Raw genomic sequence first — 23769 nt, 5'->3', positions numbered from 1 at the left:
TGTTTTAGTCCGGTTAAATCAATTTTCTAAACATTTATACGTGCCACCGTCTTCAGGAGTTCAGATTGAAAATGATCCTAGCATTGGACTTGAATAATATAAACTGGCGAGAGAAAAGAATGAACAAAAATTAGCTGAAAAAAGAATAAATGAGCAAACATGATCTGAAAATACTTTTCTTTTCAATACTTTTAGTATTTAGCAAGTTTTCAAATGCAAGAAATTACATTTTCAGCACTCGCTTATGACTTAACTGTACTTTGTTATAATTCTTACTTTTTCGTTCGTAAACAATAAAATGCATTTATTTTCAGTAATCTTTAATTTAATATAACTTTTTAAAATAGACAAGCTAATAAAGCTTTAAGTTCACCATATGAATCAATTTTTTTTTAATATCTCGTTAGTCATGCGAACTTTGCTAGCCAAGAAGCATAATCCGTTTTATTTATTCTATGCCAGTACAACTCTAATAAGTTAACTCTATAATAAGTAATAACAAAGTTATAATGTAGAAAGATTGCGAAAACTTTTTTGTTATAATTTATTTTTATTAAAACATCAGTTTTATTCGTAGTTTGCTATTATTTGATTAGTAAATAGTTATTATTTTCTAAAATATAAACGTTAATGAGCATGCGCTTGAAAAAATAAAGTGATTGAATCTTTCAGATAACTATTAAAAAATGTAAAGAATCGAAGAATTTTTTTACAAATATTTTACTAGTTAGAAAAGTTAAATAATGTTGTATAACTACATATACCATATAAATACTAAAGAACTTAATTACTAGTAAATGACCCTAAACAAGTTTAACTAATACTGTTTATAAGCTATAAAAAGCACCTTATAATTGAAGGATTATTTGAAAAATACTTTTTAATAAGTATCTCTGAACAAGTAGTCTCTAAGATTCTAGAGCAAAATTTAATTAAACTGTATGTAAATATTTTACTAATGACAAACTGTTGAAAATTATAGGCGTCGGCAAACTAGAGTCCGACGGTCGAATTCGGCCCACCAAGCATAATTGCGTGGTCCGCAACATACTAGTTAGCTTCAAATCAATTTGCGTAAAACAAGCAAACCTAATATTTCAATATAATAATAATAATATGTGCTCAGAGTTTTATTTCAACTTTACTTTATAGTAGTTTTTAAAAGCAAACTAGCGTATAAGAGTTTATTCTACATTTTTTTATAGCTTTGGAAATTACATGACCCGCAAAAGACATTTTCTAGTAAATGTGGCCTATTCTTTAAAAAGCTGTCGACTACTGCTATACAGGGTTGCCACTGGTTTATTTCCAGCTTTTCTGAACTTTTTCCAGGTTTTTAAAAGTACACGACTTTTGGAAAATTTCTATTTTAAAGTAAAGTCTTAAACAGTATAATAACATTTAAAGGATACTGTAAAGCTTTTTCAAAATGTGTTTTTTTAAAAGAAAAACATTTTTGATGATGACAAACTTTTTTTATCTTTATGATAGATTTTTCAAGTCAAATCAAAATTTTACTACTTAACACGTGAAAATTGTTTAAAACTCCAGGTTTTTTAGTGATTTTTGTTCAAAATTAAAATACTTTCTTATAGCTTAAATTTTTATTTCCCAGAATTTTAGCTTAATTTCCTGGGTATATAATTTATCAAAAACTAAGCTTATTTTAACTGTGATTGTGTTTAGTCTTAAAGTGATAAGATAACAACAGCTATAAAATAAACAATGTTGTTTAAAACAATAAATAATATAACAACAGTTAAGAAAAGCCGCTAAAGCACATCTAATTTTCAAAAGTAAATTAAAAATGTTACAATTACATCATCACGTTTATAATGTATGAAAACAAAAGTACAGTAAACAAAAACAAAATAAATGCGAAAAGTATGCTTAAACACTAAACGTGAAATACATATTAGTTATTATTTATGATTCGGTTAGAAACATGTAGTAAGTAAATAACAGTGATATAGAAAAATCTATGAAAGTTGTTAAAAATGCTTAAATGATAAATTTCATTATTTGACTTCATACAAACATAAAAAGGAAAATTTTGAAGACTGGATAAATTTTTTTAACACATAAAAAAATTTGCTATAAAAATAACTGCAAAAATTTATTTTTAATAAATATAAAATTATACTTTATTACTTTATTTCTATTATAAAAACAGAATTGTAATTTATTAGTAGACAGCGTTAATGACTTGTTAAATTCTGTATACATTTTTTTTCAGTGGTAATAACTAGAAAAATTAACTAAACAATTTTTCCTTCAGTGACACAATTTTTCAACCAGTTTAAGTCAACACGCTTAGAGCAAGTTTGTTTGTTTGATTCATTCCAAGTAAATATGTGAGTTGCATCCTTTCTACTTTTGCAAACTGCCCCGCCATACATTTCAATCTGTGAAAATATTTCATGCTTTTCGTATACCTTTAAATTATGTATAAAATACACTAAATTTAAAATAGCTAAATGTTACGCTTTATTTAAAATTTAAATAAAACTTTGGAAAAACTTTTAAAACCTCCACATTTACTAAGGCAATAAAAAAATTAAGACAGTTTATAAATTAAAAACATAATTTAAAACTATTTTATCAGAACCATTTGGGTCTAAAACATAAGAAGTATTATTTATGCAAACTTACAGTGGACGTAACACACACAAGTTGTATTTTACTATCAGTTTTTTCAATATAAAACCTCATCCCATCAAATATATAAAGTGACTTTATTTCTTTTAAATCGTATCTGAAATAACCAATAGCTTTATTACAACAAAACTAAGGAACTTTAGATAATGTTTTGTTTAGATGTTTACAAGTATTGAACTGATTTTAGTAATGATTATTATACAGGAATAGGTTCTTAACTATGCAGTATTTGAACTAAATTAACCATTTGATGCCAGTATATGCAAGTACTTCAAAAATTATAAAATAAATATGTTGGTTCTAAAATATCAAGTTCAAACATATATGAACCATAAGCACTAGTATATATCTATAAAGTATATAATTAGTACTTATTATAACAAGCATTAATAAACAGCTTACCCGTACAAAATAACAACTTAAGAAATCTTCAATGAAAATCCATTATAGTAGTTAAGAATTTTAAATAGTAAAATAAAGTTTTGTAGCACATAAGATTTAAAGCTAGTAGATAGGAATAGTATATTAGTTTAAAACCAAGCACAAAAAAAAACTTTATAAAAATCTATAACTTAATAAACAAAGTTTTTTCTTTGTATTTAACTTAATAGATTTACTTGTGTTTTTCAATTCTATAAAAAAAAACATGAATAAGTAATAATATTTTTTTTAAACAAAACAAAAACAATAAATAAAAAGTTTACCAACTTATTAATCACTTCCAAAGTTGTTTGTGTCGAAAATTTTGGGTAAATTTTGTGTTGAAAATTCTCAAAAAGCATTTTAAGTTCATCTTCTGTAACATCCTATAAAACATACTTTGTTTCAAATTTTGAAAGCATTAAAGACTTCTAAAGTAAATTTTTAGAATATATAATACACATAAGTCAATTAAATCAAAAAAATAAACTTCAGGTATAATTAAAAGCTTACTTGTTCATAACTGTCTCCGTATCTATCAAAACTTTCTTCGAATATTTCCTTGTATCTATCAGTGCATGACAACATATCATTTGGTTTCCATGACAACAAAACTCCCTCTCTCAAACAAGAAATTAGCCATCCAACTCTGAGAAAATACTTTCTTATTTTATCATCAAATTAATATAATATCATGTTATACAGAGAATTTTTTTAATTTGGTTCGTTTTAACTTATAAAACTCAAGTACGATTTAATTTGTATTACAAAACAGGTTTAATTTAAATGAAATTATACTAACAATTTGTTGTCATTACCGTAAATGAAACAAACTGATAAACTATAAAATGAGTAAACAGTTATTTTTTAAATCTAAATACTATTGAAACTCACTTCACAACATTGTATTTGTTGCTTTTCAAACAATTATCCACTCTGATATTTTCAGTGTTTCCTACAATAACACAGTAAGTCAAATTTCCAGGGTTTTCAACAATTTTACCACCATTTGACACGACTTTCTCTTGCAGTTGCTGCATAATTTATTTGCTAAAACAAACTACACATTTATTTTAAAGTAAAAACTTAGAAGCAATTATTAAACTGGATGACAATATGTTTTTGGAAATACAATTTTGCTAATATAGTTTTACTTGGCATTTTACAAACGCATGGTTTTTTGCCTATTTTTTAACTTGATTTAAAAATAATGATAAAATAAATGAGTTTAATAATTTTAAACTACTTAAAAAAGATATTGTTGTGCTGTTTTTTTATTTTATATTGATTTTGTAAACTGTATGAAGTATCTTGTAGTCATAATCATAAAAAAATCACATTATTTTGTTTAAATATATTGGTTTTGTGCACTATAAGTTATACACTTCAACGTTCGAATAAATAACCTAAAGTTTAATTACTATTTCAAAAACATTATATATTTATTTTTACAATTTAGCAGGCATTACGTAAGCCAACTTTTGAAACACATGTTTCTTTAAATGGCTGATAAGTTTGACTAACATATGAAAACTAATTTAGATTTAGATAAGTTTAGTAAACTAACTACTTATCTTTGTGTACTTTGTACTAATTTTCAAATTCAAAATGCATAGTTGGCTTCATTTACATTTTGCAGAAATTATAATAAATTTTTTTGGTTATGGTAAATAATTATTTAAATAAAATGAAATAAAACTTTAAAGTGACAGATATAATTTCTACTCTTTATAAACTGGGAGTTTATTTTCAAGTTTTTGTTGATTTTGGTAAAAAAATAAATAAGAATTAAAAAAAACAAAGAAAAATAAATTAACAATATTAGTTTAAAGTAGGCTTTCCCAAAGTGGGCCAAAAGAGATATTCAGGGGTCCAATGAGCAGTAAAGGAGGCACTGGGGGGCCATGAGGTCAACATTAGAATCTTACACTAGACATTCTGGAGTTGAAGAGCAAAAAAAAATCTTAGGTGTTTTTTAAGTAATCTTGTTGGAGGGGCCATAGCATTTTCAATTTCTTTTAAGGGGACCTTTTGAAAAAAAAAGTCTGGGAAGTGCTGGTTTAAAGGATGTTAAAATAACTCAATAACTTTCAGTTTTTTTTTTAACTCAATATTTTTTCTAAATTTACTAAAATTTTTAAAAAGTTAAACGGAATTAAAGATGATTTGTTTATTCTTATAGAAGAAAAATTACAAAAGGTAACTAAAATATATCAAAATTAAAACAGTACTGCATTACAAATACTTTTTATTCACCAAGCCTCAGCCTTATTTTTGTTTAATTCTTATAGAATTAAAACTTTTAAAAACATTTAATAAAGTAAATAACACATATATCAACTTAACGAACTTTATAACCGACTTTTTGAAGGTAATATTTCAAATTATTAAATTTTAAATTTTTCTCTAAATATAAACCCACTTAATTTATGTACAAGGAAAACTAGAAAATAATAAAACAAACAATCTGCAAGTCTATTTTTATAAAACAATGTTCTAATACTTTACAGTCGTCATTTATTAATGTCTATTTAATATTTATCTATAAGATAATTGACTCACTTGTTTAGTAAAGCTTTCATTTCCAGTGAGTACACAAAAAACAAGGTCCTTTAAAAAACACGATTCCTGCTTTATACCAGATAAATCTCTACCTGTTAAAAGATTTATATTTCAGCTATAATTTTAATACTTCAAATATCTAGTACTTAAAAATAACTACATTTCAAAACATTTAATTGAAATTTCACTACTCTATGTTTCCAAAGTTTTTAATTCAAAATCTGACATAATACAAAAAAGAAGTCTGTTTAAAAACCTAAAACACTAGAATTTTAAAAAATAATATTTTAAACTTTTTAAAAATAACTCATAATTAAATTATTTAAAACAATATTAATATACAAAACTGTTTTTGAAGTATGGTGAAAAGGAATTCGTTACAATATTTATTAATTAAAAAAAAACAAATTACTTTGAAATTTGTGTGCAATTTGGCAAACATTTTTCAATTTTCTTTTCCTATTTGAACTTGATGGTTTAATTTCTGGTTTGGTCAAAGTTGCATGTCTAGTTGCAAGTTTTCCTTAAAAATAGATTTTAACAAAATATTTAACTTATACTGCTATCATATTGTAACTTGTTTTAAATCGAACAATTCAAAGTTCTCAGCTTAATTAGCTTTAAGGAGATTTATATCTGTTTTATTTTTTATTTTTTACTGCTATTCAATAAAAAAAAACTCCTAATTCTAACACTATAAAAAAAACAACTAAACAATATGAGAGTTATAATGAGTGAATAAAACAGTTCTCATTTAGTGTGAACGATTTTTAATGATTTTATATGTTTTGAAGTTAACTTGAAACAAAAGTACTGTATTGCAAAAATTTTATTGTAAATGTATAGCTGAGCTAAGCTTTTAGAGTGAAACATACAAATGAATTCAAATCATCAATACCTAATGGACCGAAAAACTTTTTACTTTTTAACAAAAAAAGACTAATTATTCAAGCTCAGAATGTTTTGAAAAGATGATTATATACAACTATGTTAGTTTTTTTAAAACATAATATAAATTATTGTTGAAGTGTACAAAACAGTTACTAGAGCTGTTTGATTTAACAAAACTATGCAACTCCTAGCCAATACATAAAAACACAATTAAAAAAACCATTAGAAATATTGACGATGTCAGCGAGTTGCTGCACATCGCAGGCGTCCGTGTAGTTTTTGTCATCCCGCATGCAAACCAACCTGGGAAATCTCAACGTGAAACCTGCAGCGTAAGATGTCGATGCGAGCACCTCGCTGGCTCTTACCTGCGTGCATTTCAATTGGGAAAAGTGAAGCAAAAAACTGGTTGATAGTAGAACTAATTCAAAATAGTTACTGAAAGTTTTAGTTGCATTACTGCTTCTAGAGTACTTCTTGTAATCATGTTTAATTTGTCTAAAATATGCAGTGGAATTTCCGTAATTAATCAATAGTAAATAAAGTAACACAACTATCATTTGCTTTTGTATAAATTGATTAACAATGACGATTGTTTAGAAGTTGACATAAAAAAGTGTTGAAAACTACAACAAAAACAAAATTAAGATTTAAAGTTGCAAAATACATAAGTTGAAGTAAAACAAATAAAAATATAGTTTAGTTTTTATACTGCTATTGTATAGTAAAAACAAAATACCTATTTTTTTAATGAAAATTAAAAACAATCATACTTGTCTTCATCGAATTAGATTAATAATTATATTTAGAAGCATATTATACAAAATTAACACCTTTAAATGAAATATACCTTAGTTAAGTTATTTTTAAATAGTTTTGAAACAAAATAAATAAAAATTGAAAGAATGTGAGTAATTAAGATCTAGTTTTAAAAAAAGGCAAGTTTCAGTAAGATTAAAAAAAAAAAATCAAAGCTTAGTCCATTGAAAAAATAGCCATAACATTAAGTTAAACAAAAATTGTTTTAAAATATATGATTTTCTAACCTGAACAACAAGAGAATTTTTAGGGTGAATGATAACATCTGGTTTTTCTTTTGCTAGTACTAACCAATCTGGTATGTTGGTTTTTTGAAAAACTTGTAATTTGTTTTTCAATTGCTCTGTTATCTAAAATTTTTATGATTGTTAGTAAGCTTGTAACTTTTCGCTAAAAATTAAAAATGTGTGATTAAATAGATATAAAATTTTAATTGGTAAGTATTTGGACAATGAAAAAAAAATTCTGTTTTTTTGAAACTACATGTACTAAATTTAAATATTTTACATATAAACTTAGTTCTTAAAGTTAATTTATTACCTTTCTTATAAACTAAAATTTATTTTTGTTTTCCGAATATAAGCTGCTTTGATATGTTTTTATATACTAACGAAGTATGTACTCGGTAGGTATGACCAGGACTGGGCAAACTACGGCGCGCAAATATTTCTATTTTCAAAATTTGACCCGCTACTACCTAATGCCTGCCGATCCCTTTGTTGCTAGATCAAAGAGAAAAATAATAAAATTATTTTGACATACTACGACGATTTAAGAAACTAACATATTAACACAACTTTTATTATTAGTCAGTATACACCCTAATTTAATCAATTTAAACCTTTTTTAATTTTTTAAACTTTAAACAAAAACAAATAAAAGTAATACTTTATTTTTAAATACATTAATCTGATAAGTAACATTTTCTATTAAAAACTGGTAGGTACAACAACTCATGAGTACACTTTGCTAATCTAATAATGACGAAAATACATATACATATATATATATATTATATATATATATTTATTTATATTATACATATTTATATATATATATATATATTAGGATAATTTAATTTTAAAGCTCTTTTTAACAACCTATTTAATAAGTTATGTTATTTGTTATCAATAAAAATAAATAAACTATTCTTATCTTTTCAATGTTCAGATGATCCACATACTTAGACTAGAGTAGAAATATCTTTAGAAAATAGTGTTTTTTTGTTAGTGATAATTATTCATAAGAATCTTTTATACATTGTGTTAAATTAAAAAGTTATATATATCTAAATAATGTGAATTTTTGTTGTAAAAGTTAAGTAGCCCAGCTAAAAAAATCAAACCACGTTAGTATGAGTACAATTTACCTACTAACTTTGATCAGCTGTTTATTTTTGAACCCTGAAGCGACCCTGCAAAAGCTTTTAAATGTGGTTGGGATCCCATCATTATCAGGGTTGCACCCAACTCCAAGATGGAACATTGACAATAAATTGCTGTGTTTTCCAACACCAAAATTTGCACCTATAAATTGGTTTGTTTTACATATTTCATTTATACGCAATGGCTTTTTTGCAGAGATTAGTTTTAATACTGATATTTAAATAAAATTTCTATTGTTTGATGACAAATTTAATTTAAAAATAAAGCTATTCTAAATTAAAAAAATTTAGTCGTTCAAAAGTAAACTTTTAATCATAAAATATTTTACTAACCTATGATTACCAGATCAAAATCGTCTTGAACTCCTGAAACGTATTCAGGCTTTATTTTCAGCCAAGAACCCTGTCCTCCTCTTTTACCGGGTAAATAAGACGACTCTGGTCGTTTTACAATTATCCCTTCCTCTCTTCTGTCTATTGCTTCGTTTAGGTACGTAACTACCTAAAAACAGGATACAAAAAATTTTCAACTTGAAAAAAAGTAACTTTCATAATCAAAATAACTATTTTGTGAAAGTTTTTAACGCAATTTTTTAAGTTAATATCTTTAGGTAAAACAAAATTTTAAATTACATACTAATACATGTGTAGATAAAATTATCTGAAGCTTTCAAACTTGGAAAAATTGTGTATAGTTATTAAGAAGGAAAAAAACATTTTCAAAAAAAGTTCAAAGTTTGTGTACACTAATTTATGATTGTCAATACTTTTATATTAACACTCAAATCAAATATTTTTCAGTTATATTATAGACAAACAGCATTTAATTTTCAATTTTACAAAATATGTTTTAAAAATTTGTATTAATATAATTTTATTAAATAGATCTTTAGCTAAATTTTTCAAGTTGAAATCTTATTTCAAAACATGATTACATTTATAAAAACGTTTTAAAACACAGTTGCTTGAATAATTAAGAATGCCTCTTTTAATAATTATTTTCTTTACTTTGTTTCTATCGGCATCATGTTATGAATTAAGCATGGTTGCCACTGATCAAGCTGAGAAAAATTTCCTGACTTTTCCTGACTTTTTACCAAAATTTTCCTGACTTATCTAATTCAAACTCTTAAATTAAACTTATTCTAAAATACATAATTTAACACTTGAAACTATATAAAGCTTCCAATTTATTTCTAATACAGATTAAAAACGATAGTTTTTTGCTGAATTCTATCATCAAACTTCCAGTACATCACTTAAACCATCTGTGTATGATTGATGTTTGTAATAAACAGCTCTATCAGCAAAATACTTGTATTATTACCTTATTAACACAGCTTGTCTGGAAAAAGACACAATTTTTTAGCATTTCCTAGCATAAATGTATCTAAATAAACAAACGACATATAAGGAACATTTACTATTAAAACCTTAAATCAATAAGGAACTTTCACAACTCAGACCTTAAAACAATAACGAATTTTTACAGTTAAAACATTAAAACAATGAAGAACTTAATCAAATACTGTTTATTTTTAATGTATGTACTTAAATTTATTTTCTTCGAATTTTTATTAGCATTTCAACCAGTGGCGTCGCGTGGTATTTTTTTTTTTAAGGTGGTGCAGAATTTAAAAAAAATCCCCTACTTTAAAACTCTTTTTCATCTTTAATAAAGACTTTTTTCTATAACAATTACATTAAATTGCTAATGTAATTTGGGAAATTTTGTTAAAAAATAAAACATTTATTTTTTCAAAAAAAAAATATTTAAGAAAATAACTTTAAAAAAAAAGGTAAATACTTTGAAAATTAAAGTAAATATAGGAATAGAAAAAAAAAATTAAGTAATTTAAAAGACTCAAAAAATGTTAGCTTACTTATGAGTATTAATTTTTAAGAAGGCTTTAAAGTTTAAACTAACAGTAGAAAAAATTTAGACAAAACAAATTTTTATTATATTGAAAAATACAGCAACTTTATTAGTTCTTCTTTTTACCTCAACTTTATTTAAAAATATTTGATTAAACATCATACTAAGAATGGTTATTTTACTAATGTTTAACTCAACAAAATAATAAATGTCTTATTAGACTTGGCAAGAAAATTAAAAAGTCTACAAACAAAACAAAAAAGGTTTTGTATAAACTGCAAGTTTATTTTAAGTAAAATTTATTTTACTTAGTAGAAAATAATTGCTTATTTACTGCTAAATATTGAAAAAAATAAACGAGTATCAACTTATAACTAATTAAAACTGTTGATGTTTGAAAAAAAAAACAGCTTGATTACTAAGTTGAAAACACAAAAGTAAAATAAGCAAGCTCATAAATATAAAATTTTACGAAGTCTCTAACTTACAATTTATATTAAACAAACTAATATTATAATAAGAAAATACAGCAAATGAAATAATATTTCTTTTAGCCTCAACTTTAGTTAAAAAGTATTGGATTAATTAAACATCAAACTATTTATAATTATTTTACTAATATTTAATTTAAAAAAAATCTATTTATACTTGGCAAGTAAATTAAAAAGTCTACAAACAAATAAAATGTTGTGTACAAGTTGAAATTTTTTTAAAGAATAACTTACATTACTCAGTAAAGAAATTTTAAAGAATTTTAAAATACAATTAAGATAAAAAAAAAGTTTGACTAAGTAAAAAACTCAAAAGTATAACATGCAAACTAAATAACATTAAGTTTTACAAAGGCTCTAAAGTTAAAACTTAAAGTAGCTTACAGTTTAGATATAACAATCTTATATTTTAATAGAAAACACAGCAAGTATAATAATATTTCATTTTAGCTTCAACTTTACTTGAAAAATATTGGATTAAATACAAAACTAATAATAATATTTTTACTTATTTTTAACTAAAAAAAAAAAGGAATGCATAATGAAGCTTGGCAAGTAAATTAAAAAGTCTAGAAACAAAGAAAATCTTATGTACAAATAACAACTTTTTAAAGAAAAACTAAACTTGCTTAGTACAGAAAATGGTTACTACTGAATGTATACCTAAAAAAAAATCTGAAGTTCTAACTTTGCAAACATAAATACTTAAGCTCTTACTTTTCACCTTTGTAACTAAAATTCATTCTTCTCTACTTTTGGTTGATAAACTTCTCCATCACCTCTTCCTTGAAACTAGTACAGTTTTTAAGTAAGTCCCTACCAATTGAAATTACACTTAAAGAATTTAAGCTTGACTGACCCATGGTGTTTCTCAAAAATTTTTTGATCCTTTTCAAAGATGAAAATGTTCTTTCAGCTTCTACACTAGTCATGGGAATAGTTATCAAAATTCTAAGAAGCTTTGCAGTCTCATTAAATATTTTAGTCAGGTTATATTCTTCAAGATATAACAATATTTTCACTAGAGCATCCTGATGCATTTCTGTACGTGAATAAAATGTTTTCAGTTCTCTTTCTAACTGTTTACATTCAACTACAGGATAACACTTCTTCACTGTTTCTATAAGCTTTAAAGGAAAACAAGATTTATAAACAGTAAAATATTTTTCCAAAAATAACTGCGAAATTCTAAAATGGCCATAAAACTTGAACCTTTCAGTGATGTTGAAGCTGACACTATCACAGACTTCTTTTGCTGAAAAAGAAAGGCTTTTTTTAACATTCTCTGTACTACTTGAATTTATTATACTGTTGACTGCAGCTTGAAATGTTTCCAAATGTTGTTTAACTTTTTGAACAGTTAAGTCTATGCATTGCATGATGTTATACAAAACTTCAACTGCAGGCATAATTTCCTCTGTTAACTCTGATAACTGGCATGATTTAAGCTTAGAAACTGTCCAATTTACTTGACTAGTATTTTTCTGCATTTTCCTAGTTATAAAATCTATAAAAATAGCAATTACCTTGTTCAACAAAAAATTGTTTTAGCTATACAGAGTAAACTAATAAACAGTTTCAATATTAAAAAAAATAAAAGCAAGGTTGCCACTCTTTGAGTCAAAAAACTGTCCTGAGTGACCTTGAGTCGGGATAAAACACTTTTTTCACAATTTGATCTTATTTTATGTAGTTTTTACTAAGCTACAAGATGCTTTTTACAGATTTAAAAAATTTAAAATATTTTTTTAGATTTAGCTGGTCAAAGTTGAAGGCAACAAAAGGTTCCTTATGGGAGGCACAAACTAAAACAGGGTTAAAAAAAAAGTGTTTTAACCCATCCCCCCTTTTAAGCCCTTAACATCTACTTTAGAATTATTTTAATAAAATTATTTTATACAGTTTTAATTTAACAACAAGTCATCTTTTATCAAAATAAAAAATTCATATTAATTTTTGAGATATGGTAATTCACAGTCAGAGGTACAAAAGAATCCTTATTAGTATAATATAAACTCAAACAACAAATAAATCAAATCACTATAATCATTTATTTTTTTTATATGTTGGTCTCAAAATCTTTAGATGTTTCTTTTATAAAACAAAACAATTTGCTAAAATAGATATTTAAAACACTAAGAAAAAAAAAGTTATTAAAAAAGTAATTTTTTTTGTTTATATAAAAATATATATTGATACTTAAAAATTTAATACTTCTCTTCAACAAAAGTATAAAATTTTATAAAAAGTAGGATGAAAAAGTTTGACAAAAATTGCTTTAAAAATTATGGAGAATATAGGTTTTCAGTAAAATTGTATTTTTTTGCTGTTTTGGTTTGCTCCTTGTATAATAAATCATTGTACTCTCTGGCTTTGACCTGTTGTATCTAAAAGTTTAATTGGAAATTTCAAGTTTATTAAAGAGTAACTATTAGCTTTCTGATAAAGTTAAAATAAGAACAACAGAAAAAAAGAGCCTATACACCCCCCCCCCTTACCCCTCACTATATTGCACATTTTTTTTTACAAACATTAAGATTTTTATTAACTTTTTTTCTAAATTTAATGTTTTTTTGTTGGAGGTTAAAAATTTAATAGTTCTTTAAGGGTATGTTTTCTTTATTTAAATTTAATCTGTTTTTCATTTTGATGACAGTATTTTTCTCAGGAGCTCAATTTTTTTAAGTTTGGTCGGTGAGGCTGTTGACTTTTCAATAAATTTAAAGATAATTTATAAATATGTAACCATTATAGCAATAAAAAAAATGGTTAGTTAGTTTTCATGTGGCCATAGGGGTAAAACACTTATTTTTTAATTTTAAATAAGCTTGTTATTTTCAGAGTAAAAAACTAAAACTGCTTTAGTCGGCCTGAATATTTTTCTAATTTGGCCTGTTTTAATTTATCTTGGGTCATCTTGAGTTTTTTTTTTAGTTTCTAAGTTATCCTGATTATGAGGCAAGGCAACCATGTTTCAAGAATTTTATCTATAATTTTTGCTTTGTTTATGAAAAAATTCAACCAAAAGTCATATAAAGTAGACTAAATTTTCCTAAAATGTTAAACTACTCTAAGTAATCAAAGTTTCTAAGTTAAGGCTATTTACTTTATTTAAATATGTGACTGTTTCAATAATACTAATTTTTATTTAATATATATCTAAATTATTTTTCTGTAAGAGTAAACTAGAAGTTTATAATAAACTTCTTAACATTTTTTCAGAACTCAAATTTTACATTTAAATATAATTTAATTGAATATTTTATTAACCTTATGATAACAATAATCAGTTATAGTTAAGTTTATGTATGCAGATTGAAATAAAAAATCAAATTTTTAAGACTTTGGTGATTTAGGTTTTTGATCTATTTTTTCAAAATATGTAATTTATGACAAGTTTTGTTCTTTTATTGTTTCGTTTTAATAGAAGTGATCTCTTAAATTTAAAAATTCATGTGGGTACATAAACTTAAGTTTAATCCTTTGCAGTAGGTTAGCTTTGTTTTTAATTTATGTTTACAATAGCTTGTAGATGATACTTAAGCAATCCTGTTTTAGGGAATTTTCAACTTAACTTACTTACTGCAAGATATTGATTTTGCGGTAATTCTTGAAGAAATTTTGCTTTTTTGAGTTCATTTGCGGCAGTCAGCTAAGAGTTTGCGGCAGTGAAGTGGGCAAAATGGTCGTTTTTAAAATTGGAGTTTTATAAGAGATTTCGTTCTAATAAGTAACGAAAACGTTATAGATACTTTATTTTTCTTACTAAATTTCAAGGTGGTGCAGTTGCGGCAGTGCAACACCCCACGCGACGCCCCTGATTTCAACCTCTTCATCCAATGAAGATATAGTTTCCTTCATCTGGTCTGCATTCCGCTTCAATATACACATTAACTTGTTACATAAAAAACTAAACTAACTGCTTAGTTATAATGAACTCAATTATTTACTTAAACAAAAATACTTTGATTCTAAAACTATGCTAGATAAACTTTGTGTATATATCACAGTTTCACTATGGAAGTGTCCTTGCTACAGATCATCAATACTAAAAAGCTTACAAAATCTGCTTGTTCAAGTAGGGTACTTGTTCACTATGTTAATAGAAAATTTTAGCAGTTTTATAAAGGATATTTTACTAATTTATACCAGATGAAGAAGGCATTGGAAATAAAATTAAATATTTTTGTAAATTTAAACTGACAAAATCTGACTTTTTTTTTAATTTCATTAAATTTTCTGACTTATCCTGACTCTTTTTCAAAACCCCCTATTTTCCCTGACTTTTCCTGACTTTTGTAATTTTTTTAAATTTTTCCTGACTTTTCCTGACCGAGTGGCAACCCTGATTAATCTTTTTATAATTAATTTTGAATATCAGTTCATTTTGAGTAATGGCCCCTGAAAATTTTCCAGAATAACATGAATTACAATTTTACTCTTTTACAAACTGTTTATACAAACTATGAAAACAACTTAACAATTTGTAACAAACTTGTTTGTTAGTGGATTGAATTTTGTGCTCAGCAATCATCAACCTGCCTTCCAAAGGCTTGATGTTTGTTTTCAGCAGGTTGAAGCGTTCACGCTGAGGTAGATGAGTTAAGCTTTGACCGTTCAAATAAACGAGATCGAACGCCACCAGACAAGGCTGCAACTCGCTGTCTTCTGTTATGTGTTTGATGTCAAACCTGTAAAGTTACCAATTGGTTTTGATAGGTTTGTAAAAACTTAATACTTTTAATAAAGAAAATTTGTTTTCAAATTGTTATAATACATATTGCTAATAACTAAACTTTTAATTTTAATTTTTACTATGAAAAAAATAATTAAAAAAAAAAGGCAATAAAATAAAAATATCAATTAAATCAAAAAAAAAAGTTTTAAATAAAGATAAGTCTGTTGATTAGTAAATATTTGTAATATTAAGATTTGACAAAACTATATATTAACCAAAAAATCTAAAAGCTTTGTTTATAGACCTCATTGGTATAATATAATAAAATTTATACGTATATTAATTTTAAGTACTAAACATATCAAAATTCTAAATAAACAATCGTTAAATAAAAACATATTGTATCCAAATATTAACTTACGGTCCGCCTTTTTGAAAGAAAGTTTTCAAAGTTGGATGGTATGCCATCATTTCAGCATCAACAATACAAGACTGTAAATTTGAGTTGAAGCAACTTGAATGAATGTGACGAGTCAGACTTCCTGCGTTTGGTTTGTCACCTGTTCGTAATAATTAATAAAAACACAATTATAAAAAAGTTAATTAGTTTATTGTGAAAATGTATTATTTTAAGATTAACCAAAGTTTGCGTTCTCAATTGAGTACTTAATATCATAAAATAATTAGTTTTGCTCAATTAAATATAAAAATATGTATACTTAACACTAATACAAAATTTACTTAAAAAAGCAAAATTTGTTTACTGTTAAAAACTTATCTTTTAAATACTACTACATTAAAATTGTTTGTTTTCACATTTACATAAAATATAAACACTTTCACTTTTTCAACTAAGGTCGTTACGTACTATTTAAAACAGCTTAAACATAGACTCTTGTTTTACAAAAAAAAAGTTAAATAGTTAAAAAATTCCAAACAATTTTACTAAAAAGTTTGAAAAATAATTCTTAGGCTTGACAAGCTAAACTCTAGGAAAACAACATCACTTTTGTCAAAAAGTTTCTATAAATACCAACCAAATACTTTTGAGTACTCTTTACCACTTCTTGAATAGTATTTGTATTCATCTTTGTTTTTGTGCATTTGGCTTCTTTCTCCATCATATTTTATTTCCAGCTGAAAATTCTCTTTTTTCATCAATGATTCAACCTGTTTTAGAACATAAAAAAAAATTAAGAAATTATAAGAAACTGAAAAACTTTTGTATGAAAATATACAAGTAGATTACCAATTCATGTTGAAAACGAAGTTAAAAAATAATAGGATATTCTAAATATCTTAGAAACTTGAATGGTATACTTTATGAAAGGTTAAACTTCAAAACTATTACTTTGTGAAATGCCGATAGTTTTACGTAAAAAATACTGAAGTAAAAATATAAAAAAACATTTTGTAATATTAAACTTAGTTTAGTAAAAAAGTCGTATATACAAAAAATGATGAAGAAAATAAGTTTTTTAGAAAATTAAACTACATGATGTTTTAGTTTTAATAACTAATACAATATATTTACATATATAACTTAAGCGATAGAAAGTGTATACAATTGAAAAAAAAAGAAGACTGACTAAAAGTGATTGAAGTAGAAATAAAAACCAGCACAAGGTTTCCAAATAAAAAAATAAATTAGCCAACGTTTTTTATTTTAAAAGTATGCTTGACGTAGTCTTATGTTTTATAAAACGTTAAACTATTATAATAAATAAAAGGTATTAAAACTAATTACTTTATTCATTTTTCTTTTGTATTTTAGTTCCTAAAATGTGGCAGGTAAGTCTTAGTTAAAACTATAATCTTAAAACTATATCTAACTAGTAAAAATAATTTTAATAAAATAAATTTATACTTACTTCATTAAATACTTTACAACTTCAAGCTTTAAGTAAAATTAAAAACGGAGAAAAAGACAAAATTTTAGGTCGCTAAGAAAATTTAGTTTTAATGTATATATTGGTAACTAAACAGCTCCAACATGTTCAAATTTTTTATATTGAAATTAAATACCTCATCAAGTTTGGCATGTTGAGCCAGCATGGGACGAAATGGTTGGAAGAGTTCGATTGAATAACTGCTAGTTTCAACTGTTGAATCAGTCAGTTTCTCGCAAACCTGTTTGACACACACAAGTATTATATCTTGAATTAACAGATTTAATTTTCAAGGCTGTAACTAAGTCCTACTAATTATATTTATATCATAAAAAAAAATCAAGTTTAGTAAAAAATATACAATCAAATCCCATTGGTCTTACTTTAAAAGATTTTAGTTCCAATTTTTGAAAAAGCAACTAATTTTTAAGACTTAATAGTCTTTTAAGTTGAAGAGATTAATAAGCTTTTATGTACTATTTAGCACAATTAAACAGCAGAATAATAATATGTTTAAAAATATTCTTTCACGGTTTTAAAAAATTTATACTTAAAAGTTATTTATTAAAATATGTTTTAATTAAAATAAAAATAAATACATCATTTTTAATACTTTAATAATTTTAAATTATATTAGTACTATACTTATAATAATAGAAAGAGAAATTTTCAAAAGTTTTAATTCCATAGCATAAAAAACCAAATAAAAGACAGAATTTTAGCAAACTTTTTAAATATTAAGAATTGACAAGGAAATATATCCAATCTTAAATTTACATAAAAACGTTTTGTAAAAATTTGCTGTTTTACAAAAAAAAATGTTTTAAAATCACTTGTACTACACATTTAAAATTAAGGCATCAATTTTTTAATTGTAAATTTTTATACAACTAATTTAGCTACCAGTTACATTTTAGTGTTTGTTATACTTAAAACATCTTAAGGTATAAACGACCAAAGTTTGAAATTTCTGTAGGTTCCTGATGACAAAATTTTCAAAAAAAATATTTCACTAAATAGTAACCTCCTTCTACTATTTTGGAGCAGTCTTTTTAAACTTCTCAGTAAAATTTTCATAAATATTTGAAATATGAGTAGAGAAGCTTTTAATAATTTTACAAAAATACTTTTTTTTCAATTTTTTTTATAAATTTGACAGATTTTTATAAATATTGAAAGGAATACTACTTGAAAATTTAAGATTAACAAAAAATAAAATTGAGCTTCAAAATATTTTAAGAAAATTTACAATAAAAAATGTGGTCTATAGGTTTGTATCAAAAATGTGTTACAAAAATAGGTATGTTTCTAAATTTGATAGAATCTTTAATTTTCCATTAAATCTGATTAACAGTTAATACTTTGAGATTTTATTTAAAAGATAATATAATTATTTGTGAAAAAAATGTTAAATTTTCCCTATGCCCTTAAAATAAGGTCAATTTTAGCTTTTGTAAAGTTAATACTTAGACTTCGCTATGTCACCTTGTTTCCCTAAATATTTAACTCTCATCTTGTAACAAGCATTTTGCTAATCAAATTTGTTTATAAAATATCATGTATAAATTTAATTAAAGCAACTAAACTTACTTGCTTAAGACTTGTGGTTAAGTAGTAAATTTCATTTGCATCTCCATGGAAGATGTCAAGAATGACTTTGTAGCCCAGCTTAAACTTCATATCTTTTAGCAATAACCTGATGAACCATTTCTGTTCAACTGCTGACATTTTAATAACCAACTTTTCAAGCAGTGATTTTATCTGAAAATGAAACATAACTTACTTCTAAAGAAAACTACGTCTACATACATTTGAATTAAGATAGCAACACTTTATTTGTAATTTTAATTTTTCAGTCACACATACTTCAGATCAGAAATCAGCAAGCTGTGGCTCTCAAATTAAAAATATTTTGCCAACAATGTTCTTACTTTTAAGCTGATTTTTTTTAACAAAAAAAAATTTTGGTGGTAAATACTTACAATTATGCTTTTTATTTAATTCACACTAAATACCAGTGTTTAATACTGATTATATTATCGAAGTCTAAGTTTATGCACCAGGTATTAAAGTTATTTTAACCAGCTGTAAACAGCAATCAGGTTTTTTTAAATAACAGACAACTTACAAAAGGGTGTCAACTCTTGTTTTAGATTGTACCACGTATGCAACAAAATATATTTTGTTGCATACGTGGTACAATGGTACAAACAAGATATATTTTGTTGTTTTTTAAATGGCCTCAGGGCGTTAACTGAGTGTTTATCAAATCACATAATAAAACTTTAACAATGTATGTAGTTTTGCTTAGTTTTAGAAATTGTGATGTGCAAGTGCACATCACAATTTAAGATTCTGTTTTTTGGTAAGATCTATTTTTACATTTAAAATTGTGACATTTGAGCATTTTAAGAACATTTAACATTTTTTTAATTGTATAACATTTGTGTTATTTGTTGCGTTTATTTTTGCAGTTTTATTCTGCTGATATATTGGCTGTCTTTTCACTTAAAGAAACACACTTTATTTATAAAATTTATATATAAGATGTAACGTTAAAAGGTGTCAAATCTTAGAGATCCTGATAAGCTAAGCTTATCGGAATATATACCACAGATGTTTTTGTGTCAAAACTTTATTCCGACTAACGGCGTTTCACTGCTCTCAAAAAAATTTAAGAACAGATCTACGGAGTCTCAAAAAAGATCTAAGAATAGGCAATTCTTAAAATACACTTAAACACTCAAAGATTTAGCACAAAATAGGAGCCAAACCCCCCTTATAGATACTAACAGTAGTTCCTACTTCAGGCCTAGGACTACATATATTCTATATTTAGATGGTATTTTATTCTTTATGTAAAAAACATTATAAAATGAAAATTAGCAACATAAGCTATTAGTTATAAAAATAGTATAAAAATGCTGTATGTCCGTTGTCCAACATAAAAAAAAATAAAAATTTAAGATAGTAAAGCAAAATACTTTTTCACGTTTGTTGACGCTATTGTAATATGAAAATTTGTCCAATGTACTGTTTATTTCTTCAATACTCATATTTTTTTGTTCTGTGCATCTTTTTTTCAGAACTTTTTGGTACAAAACCTCTGAGAAGTTTCCTATAACTCAAAAGCTTTAAACACAAATAAACTCTTACTTGGTTTACTAATGCCTTAAAAACAAATTTCATCATAAAAATTGAAAACTGTAAGTAAGGCTACACAAAATATTTAGTTCATACTTAGTTTTAATAACTGTAAACATATTAAAACTTTATGAAAGGGCAAAAAAGGGAGCAAAAAATAGTGTTGTGTTTGAAAAAATCTTATATTATCCTTATAAAAATTAAGTTTAAATAGAAATATTCAACTAATAACTGAAACTTGATATTAATCTAAAGATAGTTTAATAACAAAGTTAATGAGAAATTAGTTAAAGTTTTTGTTATGGTTTTGATTAGTATAAACCTTATAAGAGTAAAATAATTGCACAATTAGAAATTATCAAAACAATAACTAGTTTTTTTTTTTCAGTTGAATTTTTCCATTGTTAAATTAATTCAAAAAATAGCAATAACCTGATAACTCTCCGCAGCTTTTGAAATTTAAAATAGACTTAGCATCATTTCCATTTGGAGCAAGGCCTAAAGATTTTATATACAACTTTGCAAGCATTGTTTCCTAAATTTTTTTATTATAACTTGTAAGTAGGTAAAAATCTATTTGATTTTAAATAAAAACCAAAATAAAACACTTGTACATAAATTTATATTTGAAAAAATTAAAATATCAATAAAAAAACACAGAGCAATTTATAAGGGTGCAATAAACTAACTTTAATTCCATAAGCAGACCTCTTGTTGTCATATCTTGGTAATAACAACCTCAAAACAGGAAAAATGTTTTCATTTGAACAATTTTTTTCTTTTAACAGTTTCTTATATTTTTGTAGAAAGTTAGCAATTTCATTTTTCTTTGTATTAATTCCTAAGTAGAAGAGGTAAACATAAGATTAGGGGCTTTTATGATATTTTACAAACTATGTTAGATACAATTTTTTTTTGGAACATAGTAGTGTTTTTTATCAAGCTTTTAAGTACTTTTTTAATAAATTATGTTATTGTTATATGTTAAGTTTTAAAAAATGATAGTAGCAGTTTTTAGATTTGATTTATAACTGAAGAGCGCAGCTGGGCTAAACATTGTTTTATAGTAAAATATAAAACTATATCTCAGAAACTAAAAGTTTTCAATGTATATTCAAAATAAAAAAGATTTAAATAATTTTCGAATTTTTTTTTAGGACTAAACTAAAATAAAATATTTAATACAAAATATTGTATGATGATTTTTTTTTACTTTACACTTACTAAAAAAAAATTATTGACCAGGCTTGGTCAAAAACAATTAAACATAAACTTTGTATGTAATACAGGGTAGTAGATGTTTTAATTCAGAAACAAACTTTTAAATAGACTAAAATATATTCAGAGCTTTAATAAATTTTTGAACAAAACTTGTTTTTGTATTTCTTAATTGTCATAAAAAAAAAATTCTATAAACTTTATTTGTTAGTTTTCTGTAACTTTAGTTTTTAAAAATGTGTATATTTTAAAAAGTTTAGTAAAAAGCGCAGAATTAATATAACTTCATGCAAAAAAATATAAACATACCTTTAGCATTTTGTAACTTTTCAAACAATGTACACAATTGTCCAAATTTGATTGTTTTACTGATATACATTGAAACACTTTAAAAATTTTGTAAGCTAAGTTGTTAATTATTAAATGTATTAGTATTTTCAAAAACTTATAATCTAAATTAAAGTCATTTAGTACCCTTTATTAATGTTATAAGATTCAGTGACTAACAAAGTGTCAAACTGCTCTCTATAAGCTCTTGCTTATGTTTAAGTCAAAAATATAAATATATTTATTATTATTGCTGTTTTCTTGTATTTGTAGTGAAAAATAATATTTTTACACTGTTTGGTACCTTTTTTAATAGTTTAAGATATAAGTATCAATTTTTCTTCTTGTTTATGTCACAATAAGTCCAGTATTTTATATGTAGGTTGATCAGTGGTTCTCATGATGTGTATCTGTTAAACAATAGAAATGCATAGAAATTATTTCAGGGTGACCAATGGTTTTCAGAATTTGTCAAGTTTTCCTACTCTTGTTTCAAATCTAAATAACACCAAACAAATTGTAATGTATATAATATCTTTTTCATATTCTGTCTTGAGTTTATCATCTTACATGTTTTTTTTTTCATAATTCCATGATTCATTCAACAAATATCAAGCTCCTTAGTTATTTTATCTAGTTTTTCAAACTACAGGTTGCTTCAGGTTTTACAAAGATTTCAGGTTAAATGTTCACCCAGCTGTTTTAATATGAATAGAAAATTTAAAAGGTGAAAGAACACAATGTTTTTTCAGGTTTATTCAATTTAAATATATTAATAAATGTGCAAATTAACTAATTTAGTTTTTACCCTGTTTCAGTGGTATAAAATTCCAACCATGTCAAATATAATAAAACGTTAAACTGCAGTGAGCAATTTTTATTTATGTATGAAAATTAAAAACTATTCATGCAAAAAATAAACAAAACTATGAAGTTTATTCTTTTTTTAAATAATTATTACAACATAAGTTAAGATGTTGTTTGAGTAAACATGTTTTGTCTTAACATGTTGTTTGAATATTATGACACTCATAACATAAAAAAATGTGTTTTAAAGTCATGGAAAGGTCTAGTGTGGACAAAATTAGTTTTTTAGCAAAAACAGCTATGAAAATGGCTGAGAATAACTGCTCTAGATAACACTAGTACTTTAAAAACTTTCATAAAACAACTTTTTTGGTTACACATTACAGTAGCTGATTATGGGTTCACTTTGTTGGTTTTGATAAATGTAATAATCTTTGAGACAAAAATTTTAGCCAGAGTAAGAAAAAACAGGCCTAAGTTGGTGATAGAACTGAAAATGGAATTAGTGCAAACAAAAAGTTTCAACTTTAAAACCAAAAAAATCCAAAATTATAAAAATACAATTTCGAGAAAGAATAAAGGTCTAAGATTAAATAATAAACTAG

The 23769-nt window shown here is 24.7% G+C and overlaps 1 protein-coding gene across 2 annotated transcripts; it reads right to left on the bottom strand.

The window, feature by feature from the left end:
- Positions 1-1939: 1939 nt before the first annotated feature.
- LOC145835690 (DNA ligase 4-like) lies at positions 1940-22468 on the bottom strand. Of its 2 annotated transcripts, XM_082943385.1 has the most exons (20): positions 22340-22468; positions 21502-21653; positions 21245-21347; positions 20653-20786; positions 19259-19429; positions 17805-17909; positions 16817-16949; positions 16201-16339; positions 15597-15792; positions 9068-9236; positions 8728-8876; positions 7578-7700; positions 6752-6899; positions 6053-6163; positions 5641-5732; positions 3973-4112; positions 3592-3727; positions 3367-3464; positions 2653-2755; positions 1940-2405 (listed from the first exon to the last, which is right to left on the bottom strand). In XM_082943385.1, the coding sequence occupies exons 1-20, from the start codon at positions 22407-22409 to the stop codon at positions 2259-2261; spliced, it is 2619 nt and encodes an 872-aa protein (XP_082799511.1). In that variant the 5' UTR covers positions 22410-22468; the 3' UTR covers positions 1940-2258. The 2 variants fall into 2 exon arrangements, with proteins under 2 accessions (XP_082799511.1, XP_082799512.1); XM_082943386.1 differs by lacking the exons at positions 20653-20786; positions 21502-21653; positions 22340-22468 and having other exon boundaries at positions 21245-21330.
- Positions 22469-23769: the final 1301 nt, after the last annotated feature.

Source organism: Thalia democratica, chromosome 5 (genome assembly GCF_965202585.1).
Source record: "Thalia democratica chromosome 5, ktThaDemo2.hap1.1, whole genome shotgun sequence".
In the NCBI taxonomy this organism is placed as follows: domain Eukaryota; kingdom Metazoa; phylum Chordata; class Thaliacea; order Salpida; family Salpidae; genus Thalia; species Thalia democratica.
This window is presented reverse-complemented; position numbering and strand designations above follow the sequence as displayed.